Source organism: Phoca vitulina, unplaced genomic scaffold, assembly GCF_004348235.1.
Source record: "Phoca vitulina isolate PV1807 unplaced genomic scaffold, GSC_HSeal_1.0 scaffold1, whole genome shotgun sequence".
Lineage (NCBI taxonomy): Eukaryota > Metazoa > Chordata > Mammalia > Carnivora > Phocidae > Phoca > Phoca vitulina.
Window position 1 is genome coordinate 86,877,103 of NW_022589704.1, and position 12,192 is coordinate 86,889,294.

At 33.5% G+C, this 12,192-nt stretch overlaps 1 protein-coding gene across 8 annotated transcripts in view; it reads left to right on the forward strand.

Moving 5' to 3' along the window:
* The window catches only part of LRP1B (LDL receptor related protein 1B), a 1,853,519-nt gene that overhangs the window by 904,008 nt on the left and 937,319 nt on the right, over positions 1-12,192 (forward strand). For all 8 annotated transcript variants that reach the window (XM_032387847.1, XM_032388632.1, XM_032390176.1 and 5 more), the window contains one exon: positions 3,133-3,295. In XM_032387847.1, the coding sequence (XP_032243738.1) occupies positions 3,133-3,295 (163 nt within the window). The remainder of the gene's footprint in view (positions 1-3,132; positions 3,296-12,192) is intronic.

Consider the following 12,192-nt stretch of genomic DNA (forward strand, 5'->3'; position numbering starts at 1 on the left):
TAAACAACAGAAATCCATTTTCTCAAAATTCTGAAGATAGGAGGTTCCAGATCAAGGTTTCAACTGGTTGGATTCCTCTGAGGCCACTCTTTGGATTGCAAACAGCCTTTCCTCTATGTGTAGGGATTCCTGCTATCTCTCCTTGTAGGTCCTAATCTCTATTTATAAGGATATGGGTCAGGTTAGATTAGGGCTTACTTTAATGACCTTGGTATAATCATCTCTTTTAGGTTTTATCTACAAATGCAGTCACATTCTAAGGCAATGGAGGTTAGGACTTCAACACATGAATTTTGGGGAAAAACAATTCAGTCCATAATAGTTAGTATACATTACATTTTAGTGAATTAAAAATGTTTCAGTACCATATTCACCAACTCTGGAAAATAATTACTTGCCTTGTATTGTGATGAAAAGTCTCTTGTAAAGTGTTTTTGTAATCCAATTATAGATATAAGTATTTGTCTTTTAAAAAAAAAAAACTTTTTCCTTGAATTTTTCATTTTATTTTCACTGGGTACAACTTTAAGTTGTTAGACCTAACAAATATTGTGTTTTAAGAATATTGTTAATAGCTACTTATATGCTGTTGTACAGGTTTCAAAATACTTCATTGTTTTTTCATTATTATTTAAAAATTTACCAATATTTATATTTTGTAGATATGAGCAGGATAGTAACCTTTGCATTTGCCAATTAGAAAATTCTGAGTAACCATAATAAAAGCCATCGCCCCCCCAAAAAGGGAAAAATCCAGTTGACTTCAGTTGAAAAATGAATAAAAAGCAAGCGACTAGAAAACATAATAACAGGAATATGTTTAAATTTTTGTTCTAGTAACAGTAAAGTAATAAGGGTCTAACTAAAAATTTAGGATTTTTTTTCATAATGTCATAAAATGATTGCAATTATCTTTGACAATTTCCTATGATCTTGGTTATATTTCAGCAAAATTAAAATGAAATACTGAATCCATTGTCTGGAAGATACACCTATCTCCTGAAATGTGTAAATAATTTCAGCCAAATTTATTTACTTATCTATCTATGTAACTATTGGCTTGCTTACTTGAACTTTTTGTCTAATTGCCTTAATTCTCCAATCTTAATAAAAGATTACATTAAAACTAGACAGAAACTTCAAATATAAGAAAAGGAAACAAAGCCAATACCCACAATTACTAAGTGTTTGGCTAATTATTAGGTTTTTTAGTGAGACCTTGTTGCTTCAAACTTGGATGGTTGTTAACAATAACTACTGTTTCAGTAGCAGAGAATCTTTCTGTAATGATAAAGAGTTGAAAAAAAGTGTGAATGCTGTCAAAAAGCTCTTTTGTCTGATATTACAATTGCATAGACTCCACAAACTGCATGCCTAGATGAGGGATGGGTCATTGAATGGGCTCTGGCACGTACTTTATCTGAACCCAAGGTATTTAAAATGACATTTGAAACAGTGGGTTTTGTGCTCTAGTTGATATAATAATGTAAAAAGAATAAAAAATAAACAAAGCATGCATTTGCAGATTTCTGGAGACAGAGAAATAGTTCAGCTTTTTAAGAATCCTGGTTGCTGAACTGTTTGAAAAAAGCTGCATGTAGTTTGTGGAACATTTAAATGGTTACGTTTCCATAAAGACTGGGCAATTCAAGAATGAAACTGTAATCGATAGCTTGAAAATGTGTTTCCAATGAATTGCAATATCCACTTTCTGTTTGTCCTTGTAAGGCATGATAGAAATTCCCACAAACTTGCTACTTTCTGTACCTTGCTTTGACAATATACCATTAAGAGTGATAATAATGATACATGCATCTATGTTAGTCTTTCTGTTGAAAGGATATCATTCACTGAAGCAGCAGGTTACTAAGGAAGTATTTTGAAGCACAGAGTAGGAAGAATGTTTAGGTTCAGATTATATAAGGAAACTGCTTAGTGAATGAGTCATAGATCCATAGTAAGTTTGAACAAAGAGGTATCACAGTATAATTTCCAATAGATAAAAACATGACTGTCATAAAATTCAAGAATAAATATGAACCAGATATTTATTCATGGAATTATTGAGGGAACCAGCCCAGCATGGCAGATCTAAGAGCATTAGTGGATATTTGCAGGCATTTAAAAAAAAAAGAATATATAAATAAAATTTGTAGGAAAGCATAAAAATGGTTAATGCCTCACAGGGCAGTATGACCATAACCTTTGGGGTTATCTTTTCTACCAGATAAATATCTACAAATTAGCATGAAATTCCACAGTGGTATAGGTCTGATCAAATAGAAGATACTCAAGTCAAACACAGATACATTCTCTGAGAGCTGCTCTATCCACTGTAGCCACTAGCTACATCTTTTAGATTTAAATCTGAGATCATTAAAATGAAATACAATACAGATTTTGTTTCCCAGTTACACTAGTTAGGTTTTAAGTGTTGACTAGACACATTTGGCTAATGGTTACTTCATTAGACAACATGGATGTAGAATATATCCTTCATCACAGAAAGTACTATTGAAAACACTCTTCTAGAGGGTTAATCTTTGAGCAGGCCTGTTTTATAATGCCTATGTATGCCGTTGAAAAACATATCACCCCTTCTTTTGCTTTGAATATTTTTTGTAAACAAAGAGATCTTACAGATCTCCTTTTCCACCTTTTCCACCCTTCCTTTTTTCTTTTTTTTTTTTTAATGGAAGAGGATCTGAAAATATGGGTTTACCCTTAGATTTATAAAAAGTTTACTCTTACTACTAAAGAGTTTAGCTGTATCATTGAACCATTGGGTTGAATGAACTATTTTGTATAAATGGGGGATTTAGGACAAAGATTTTATTGTAAATACGTGTATTTTAAGATTTAGAAATTCTTTACCCATTTCCCTAGATCATCCTCAGTCCTTATATGACAAGAAGAAAGGTATCAAAAGGTAGTCATTACTTTACAGAATAATTAAATCACTTATTTTGGCATAGCAAAAAATTATCTTTGGAGGGTTTTTTTTTAATCATAAAACTACCTTTACTTTTGAAATGTCTTCTGTGATGGTTTGGGCAGACTTATGTACTCTTTGGCTTATGATACTAAATTTGCACCTGCAATGCAATGATTTTGTGTATGTGTGTTTTTCAGATGTGCAACAAATGGCGATTGACTGGCTTACCAGAAATTTCTATTTTGTGGACCATGTCAGTGACCGGATCTTTGTTTGTAATTACAACGGGTCTGTATGTGTCACCCTGATTGACCTGGAGCTTCATAATCCTAAGTCAATAGCAGTAGATCCAATAGCAGGGTAAGAAGTTCTTTTTTTTATAGTGTTGATCTGAGATAGTTACCAATTAAAAAATATTGTAGATCAAAAAAATATAATAGATCAGTGTCTGATAGGAGCTGTGGAATATGACTATAGGTTCAAAATATTTTTAAATGTCGATTTCAACATTTGCATTGCAAGGAGGGAAAAAAGGCTACAATTTACCATGCAGAAGCTGGGGAATACCAATTCCTTAACACATTAATATTGCTGGCCTAACCTGAGATACAAACAACTTGTCACCCTCTTAAGAATTGCTTTGGGGTCACCAGACAAGAGCCTCAGGATAGTTTTGGGTTAAAGAGAGAAGACTTTAAGTTTCCTTAGCAGTAGACCTTGTAGTTAGCAAGCTTCCGAAATATTTTGACTTGAAAGACAAACTTACATCCAACACATTTGGGATTTATAAAAGGGGTATAATACAAGTTCATGGGCACTACTAAAATGTTAAGGTCATCTTTTAGTTGAAACCAACTTTTTTCTCTAACTGCTGATATGTAAATACTACATAATTATGGAGTTACTGAATTCATCAGAATTCATTTTCTCTCTCTTTTTTTTACTTTCTAATTTTGCAAGCCTCTTTGTTGGTTAAAAAGATGATCTTCTTTTAGCTAATAGGCTCATTAATCTTTTTAAAATATTTCTCAATTTGTCAAAATATAGTCATAAATGTTTAAATTCCCGTCAAGTTTGTTCATATGATTAGAAAATCAATATAGGAATTATGCTTCAATTTTACAAATACTATGGCTTTATTGAGGGGGAGGGGCAAAAAAGATGTAGAGGCTTATAGATTCAGTTGTTTCTCCAGTCAGTAGTGGGATACTCTGAAATTAATGACATAATGTACAAGGATACTCTGAAATTAATGACATAATGTACAATTTTAATTGGAGGAGCTGTTGTTTTTTCAGAGGTAAGTTGTAGCAAAGATTTGAAAACTGAAATTTTATCCTTGTTACTGTTTTAATCGCCCCCAAGTAGTTCAGGCTGAAATGTCTGATGGAACATATCCTGAACCACCATAAGCCTCCATTCAATAAATGGGAAAATATTTACTGAAGAAACAGCTGTCATCCATATGTGGACTTTTGTCACTCTTTACTTAAAGTCTGATTGAATATTAAGATGCATCATCACAATGGTTTTGATTTTGACAAGAACAGCTTGCACGTAAGAACTTTGCTAGGAAGGCTGTATAATATAATTCTTGAATGTAGCTCTATTTGTATTTGCAACAGATGGTTACTTGACTCAATCTGACTGCAGTGATGCTTCAAAAGACATTAGTAAAAGAAGTTGTATTTAAACTGATTTGTTTGGGTTGTTGGATAGGGTAGTAAGAAAGAATTGGAAATTTACAAATGTGCCAACAACATTCTTTTGGAATTCTGTTTAGAAATATATTTGCTTACATGTTTTTCCCTGGATGTGCTAACTGAATTTCAAATTAGCCTTTAGACAGTCTTAGCTGTCAAAAATGTTAAGAGGTGAAGCTATTGTGTTTCTCCCCTCATTCTACCATCTTATCCCTCCGCATTCTTAAAAACAAAGATCCAGAGACCCTTTCTAAATAAAACTGTCAATCTGAAATGTAATATATTTGAACGCCGTTTCCCTTTCTGAATAGCAACATATTTTATGTTCTCAAGTTTCCTGTTTTCTCTCTGTCATTACATGAAAGAACCATATTTTGTCATTTTTATCAAAGGAATTAGGAGTAGAAAACCCCCATATTGTTTGCACTTATTCTCTGCAGGATGCCTTTGGGCCTAGTAACTGTTTAAATGTAATTTTGTCATGTATCATTTATCACAATATGTTCTCTGGAATTTTTTGTTTGAGTTTGCTCTATGTCTCTAACACAGTTTTTCAATCATGAGTCGTAGAAATCAGAGACAGCAGAGCTTTGCTCTTTTATAAATATAAGCCAGTTTGTAATAGAACACTTTCAAATAAATTCTACTTTTCTCTTATTATCAGAAATTTGGCTGGGATTAATATGATACTGTCTAGGATAGGAACAATAGGTTTTTCCTTTAACTTCTACTTTGGCGTCTGCTCCAGAGCATTTTGAATAGTCAAGGCTAGAACAGCTCTGCCTGACCTACCAAAGGAGACATGTGTCATCAGTGAAAATTCTCCTACATTTTCTTAATTGTATGGGGTGAGTGATAGTATCTTTGGCTCATTCTCTTGTAACTTCAGAAGACATTGGCATATACTTAAAGTCAGACATGATTCTTAGAGCTTGACCTTAATAGCAGTAGAAATGGAGGGAGATTTGCCTTACCTCTTCAAAAGCTGCATTGAAAAAAATATCTTTTAGTTGGCTATATCTTTAGTGACGATAATGAAGTTGGTTTGGCAATTTGGGAAAAATGTATTTTGGCAGATGTGTGGTACCATGTATAAAACCCAAACTCAGTAGAGTTATGTGAGATGGCTAACCAGAGGGAGAGGGAAACTCTCCGCTGCCATGAGAAACAGCAGGAATTGCATATTTTCTAAGTATAATGTATACCATTTTTCTGTATAGGTTGGACTTTTGACTTGTAGAGCTGAATGGGAGAGTGTTTGTAGGATTTATTTGTGAAATTCATGACGCCATCTGTCCGCAATCAATCTAAATATCTACATGCTCATCTCTTATTTATACTACTACTCCCCTCTCTGGGTGACTTCAGCACTCCTAGATGGCATTTAGATTCATAGAAAATTATCTAAACAATAGGCATCTACTTACATTGGCCAGTTTACTAAGTGCTTCAGGAGAGTTATCACTGCCACTTTTCAATCCAAAATTCCTTTCAGGAGTTGCTGATGTGATTAGGCAAGACAACATGGATATGCAAGTTTGTGTTTTAGGGTCTGAGTGAAGTTAGTGGTTCAAAGGCTCACTGAAGGGTATAAATCCATATTAGCTGTCTTATATATGACTCAAATTATTCTCATTAATTCATTTTGTCTAGGGTCAAATGCTCCAAATTCCTCTCCAGGCCTCTCCTCAAGTAGAGGTGCATGTATGGCATTACCTTTAATCACTGTCTGCTTCAGATACAAATTATATTGTGATTATCCTGGGATTATGAAAGAATAATTTGGAGTGGTTTATGTTCACTACAGCCTTTACTGGAAACTTACCCCAAATTGATTCAACTATCACTCTTTTCTTAGCTCACATCATTCATAATAATACAAATAACTCATAATAATGCAAAACATTCTACATCTTTATTTGCTCTCTTTGCTCTTCTCCCTCTCGTTTTCACTCGATAAGTTTTCAGTGTTTGTTAAGCTTATCTCTAAATTACTGAGTTCACAGTGCTATTTCTAGTAATTATATTTAGTATCTTCCCATCCCTCCAACCCCTCCCTATAAAAGAGATTTCTTCTCTGAATTCTCATTCTGATTAATGATGTCCACTCACATAGATAAAGTAATAGAAAAAAAAAATACTATGTATGACTTAAATTATGAAGGAATTTATTATTTCACTTAAAAATCTAGATATAAGACAGTTCTTATATTGGTTATTTTAGTGGCTCAACAATATTATTAAGGATGTGTGTCCATTTACCTCTTTGTGATGTGATCTTTAGTGTGTGCTTTTCAGGCTAATTCTATTGTTATCATAAATGGCTACTGAAGTTCTAGGGATCCTGTGTAGAAGCAAGATACTCAGTTCAAAATAAAGAAAAGAAAAAAAAAAGGGTGGGGGGAAAGCATTATATTTTCCTTGGGTGTAGAAGAGCTCCTAAGCAGACATACTTTCATGTCTTGGTCAGAAATGGGGTAGATACCTACCTGAATGGGACAACAAAAGCCTTTTTTTTTTCTTTTTTTTTTTTTTTTACCACTGGCATGTGAAAGAAGGACATGGGAGTGAAATTGGGACCAAACTACTATGGAAAAAGAAAAATAGATTAAGAACCAACATCATCTACTACAACCACTGTTGTATGATATTTCTCTCTTCTGTGCAATTCTTTGCCCTTTCCTTGTTCTTCCCAGGCACTTAGGGGGTCTCTTTTAACTTAGCTAAAATTGTTTGGAATATGGACAAATACTTTGTTCCAATTCTTTATTCCCTTTTCTAGGAAAACTCTTCTATTTCCTTTTGGCCAAAGCCATTCAAACTCATACCGAGGAATATTTTTTCTTTTCTCTTTTCAAGGCAAATGGCATTTTTTTCCCCAGTAACATTTTACAATACAAAGAAGAAGCTGAGGTGGGAGCACTCTGGATAGCAGTCCTAGTATCCTTACTTTTATCTTTAAAGATATACTTTAAGAAACTGATGGTAGCTTTTATTCTATCAGATTCTCCAACACTTTTGGAATCTATGTGAATATTCTAAGCCACTGGGGTAACATTAAGTAAATTATTGTTTCACTTATAAAATGATTCTCAGGTGGCATGAAAGCTCTTATACTCTCTGCCAGAGAATAGTTTGCATACTGGAAGAATCTGTGCCATTATTAGAAAAGAATAATTTTATATTTCCAAGTAGTTTAAAATTATTTCTAATTGTTTCTTACATAGAGTTCTGTGAAAACAAGAAGTACATATGAGCCGGTGGTACTGCTTTTGAAAACATATGGATGGATTTCCTATATCACTCAGGTGTAATGAGGGCGTCAAAGATAATGATGTGATGTATTCTCTTATGGAGCTTGAAGTATAACAGAGTTATGCATCAAATATCAAATATTACAACCAGAAGATATAGTTACTGTAGTTTACAAAAAAAATACATTCTAAATAACAAACAAAATACTAAGCTGTAATTTATTTGAAGTTTATGAGGTACATAATGGGTCACGCACAAATGTTATTTTCAAAAAACAGAAAATCTTGGTTTGGAAACACCACCACAAGGGAAAGGATAAAAATTAAAAACAATAAAATAAGTACTTGATACCATTTCCCTTGTATATTACCACTCTTTCATATATAACATATATTCAGGATTTTACTGTAGGTTATACAATCATATTCAACTAAAGAAAAAAGAACAAGAAGAAAAAAAAAAAAAAACAGCTTTTATGCTAAGTTATATTTTGTTCTGCTTGAGTGCCGAGCCTTGCAGAATATTGATCCAAAATTGATATTTTCGCTTGAGCCAGAATCTTAATGGTTTGACTAGGGAGAAATTGGTCTGGCCTTAGGGTCAAGGTGGATGTTTTACAGTGTCAAGTAGTGTTACTCAAGATTTTTTTTTTTTAATCATGCAAAGGAAAAAGTCAAATGTTGAGGGTATCTGGTCTTCTTTCAGTTTTAGTGAGATAATTGTCTTTCTAAGCACTTGTAAAAATTGTGTTTAGGCAGGAGGCATCACACTTCCTGATTACCAGCTATAAATCATAGTCATCGAAATAGTATGGTACTGGCATTAAAACAGACAAATAAACCGATGGAACAGAATTGAGAACTCAGAAGTAAACCCAAGCATATACAGTCAACTAATATTTGACAACAGAGCCAAGAATACTCAATGGAAAGAGGTCAGTTTCTTCAATACATTGTACTGAGATAATTGGATAGTCACATATAAAAAGAAGGAAACTAGACTCATATTTTACACCACTCACAAAAATTAACTTGAAATGGGTAAAAAGCTTAAGTGTAAGACTTGAACCCTATGAAATTCCTAGGAGAAAACATAAGAATAAAGCTCCTTGACATGGGTACTGGTAATTAATTTTTGCATATGACATCTAAAGCACAAACAACTAAATAAATAAATAGATAAACAAACCAGTAAGACTATATCAAAGTAAAAAGCTTCTGCACAGCAAAAGAAACCATTAACAAAGTGAAAAGACAACCTGTGGAATGGGAAAAAAAAAAATTTGCAAACTTTGTATCTGATAAGGGGATAATATCCAAAATATATAAGAACTCACACATCTCAATAGCAAAAAAAAAAAAAAAAAAATCAATCTCATTAAAAAATGGGCAAAAGACATGAATAGACATTTCTCCAAAGAAGACATATGAAGGCCAACCAGGTACATGAAAATATGCTCAACATCACTAGTTATTAGGTAAATGCACATTAACAACACAATGAGATATGACCTCATGCCTGTTAGAATGGCCATCATCAAAAAGACAGGAAATAGCAAATTCTCTCATAGATGCGGAGAAAAGGGAACCCTTGTGTAGCACTGGTGGGATTGTAAATTGATACAGCTGTTATGGAAGACAATATGGAGGATACTCAAAAATTAAAAATAGAACTACCATATGATACAGTAATTCCACTTCTGGGAATATATCCAAAGGCAATGAAAACACTAACTCAAAAAGATATCTCTACCCCCATGGTCACACTAGCATTATTTACAATAGCCATGACATGGGAAGAACCTAAGTGTCTATCAGGGTATCATTGCATTTTTGTCCAAAGAATTTATGATATACACGTACATGTGTATATATGCACACACACACACACACACACACACACACACAGGGTGGAATATTATTCAACCATTAAAGAAAATACAAAGAGGAAATCCTACCATTTGTGAAAACATGGATGGATCTTGAAGACATTATAACAAGTGAAATAATTAGACAAAGAAAAACATACTGTATGAACTCACTTACATGTGACATCTAAACAAAAAGTGATAAAACAGACTCCTAAAAAGAGATCAGACTTGTGATTACCAGTGGCAGAAGTTGGAGAAAGGGAGAATTAGAAGAAAGTGGTCAAAACATACAAACTTCCAGTTATAATATAAATAAGTACACATGTACAGCTTGGTGACTATAGCTATTAACTGTAACACCTGATTAGGCAGTTTCTTGCCCATCACACCACCATACTATGGAAGTGGGAGCTTTCAATAAATACTTGCCATTTCTGTCACAGTCTTCTCTTCTAGCTACCAAATATCTATATTCAACCATACATATCTAATCCCATACATAGAATACTACACTTAGGTCAGAGTGGAGGATCTCTATGTGGTGTGTAATCCTTTTCAATATGACCTTTTGTGCTTTCTTGTATACAGCAAACTATGAAACAAAGGACAGATACCCACTGTCCCCTCCATACCCTATATAAATGGAGGGACTAGTGATAGAATGACAAACAAACAAAATTATCAGCTAGAAAAGAAGATTGGAGGCACACAGTAGCCATTGGCATAAAGCAGTAATGAAATCCTGCCAGGCAAGGAAGGACCTCCTGCCCTGGTGGTTTGGAAGTCTCTTGTGTAGATGCTGGTTCTTTCCCTGTAACATTTCCCCTTGTCCACTGTTCTTTACCTATGCTTCCGCTGGGAGGTTCTTTCTAGTCTGTTGTGTTCAATACATCAATACATCAATGTGTGCTAATACAAAATTGGCAATGGGGAATACTCTCCCCCTGTGGACTCTATATTTCAAAGATTGTTTCTTGTTCCTTTCAAGTTGTTTTAAGGTTTGAAGAGATGAAAAATTGTGTAAGCTAGGCTCATGACTTTTGTGGTTATAAATTCATTGAAAATTAGTAGAATTTTTATTTCTTTGCTTCCCATTACTTTTATATACCAATATCCTCACTAAGTTATATTCTAGAAATAATTATCAAACTCAAATTATTTCTTTGTACCTTACACTCTTGGTTTTCTCTTTCAATCTATTGGTGGTCACTTTGAGGCCTGAAGACAATGCTTCAGTGGAAAGCAAACACCTTTTGTTTGAAGGTGAAATTTTTCTGTTTAATTGGGAAGTCTTAATTGACTTTTGTTGCTCAAAGACATTTTCAGTATTTTTTCTTACTATTCAGGTCCTAGAAACAATTTGCTTTCCAAACCTGGGAGGCCTCAGTTTTGCACTTGGTCTGTTCCCTTTCAGTCTTTGCTATCAACCAGCCAATTTTAACTTATACTTTTTTTTTTTTATAATATCTTACTGAAGTAAGCATGCAGTAACTAATACAACCACTACTATTATACTTTTAAACTTCTTTCTTTAAATCCACAGGCTCAAAATGCATTTCTTCCCCAATATATTTATCAAGATATTACAAATGACATTTTTATTAAGTATATTTAACCTTTGGTATTTTCAGTCCTGAACAATAATTATGTTGATGCTGCCGCCTTAACCATGAAACCAATGTTACGTATTTTAAATTTTTATTAAGGTAGTTCTGTACTTGTGCTACTAACTTTTGAATTTATTAGGGTAACACTCACTGCTATAAATTTTAGTAGATAGCACAATAGAAATTTCATTTATTTGTTTTCTGTTTTATTGCTCAAGATAGAGTCCAATGCATGTGTTCTTAGTTATCAGGCAGCTTTTCTCCATGTGATGATTCAAAGATGGAGGCTTCTTTCATCTTATGGTTCCCATATCCTTTAGGGCCTGAAAATCCCTTGATTTTTCTTTTCCTTATTTTTTAAATTTAAATTCAATTAATTAACATATAATGTATTATTGGTTTCAGAGGTAGAGGTCAGTGATTCATCAGTCTTATATAACACCCAGTACTCATTACATCACATGCCCTCCTTAATGTCCAGCACCCAGTTACCCTATCCCCCACCCCACTCACCTCCAGCAACCCTCAGTTTGTTTCCTATGATTAAGAGTCTCTTATGGTTTATCTACCTCTCTGATTTCTTCTTGTTTTAATTTTTCCTCTCTTCCCATATGATCCCCTGTTTTATTTCTTAAATTCCACATATGAATGAGGTCATATGATAATTGTGTTTCTCTGATTGACTTATTTCGCTTAGCATAATACCCTCTAGTTCCATCCACTTCATTGTGAATGGCAAAATTTCTTTTTTTGATGGCTGAGTAGTATTCCATTATATATATATATATATATCACATCTTCTTTATCCATTCACCTGTCAAT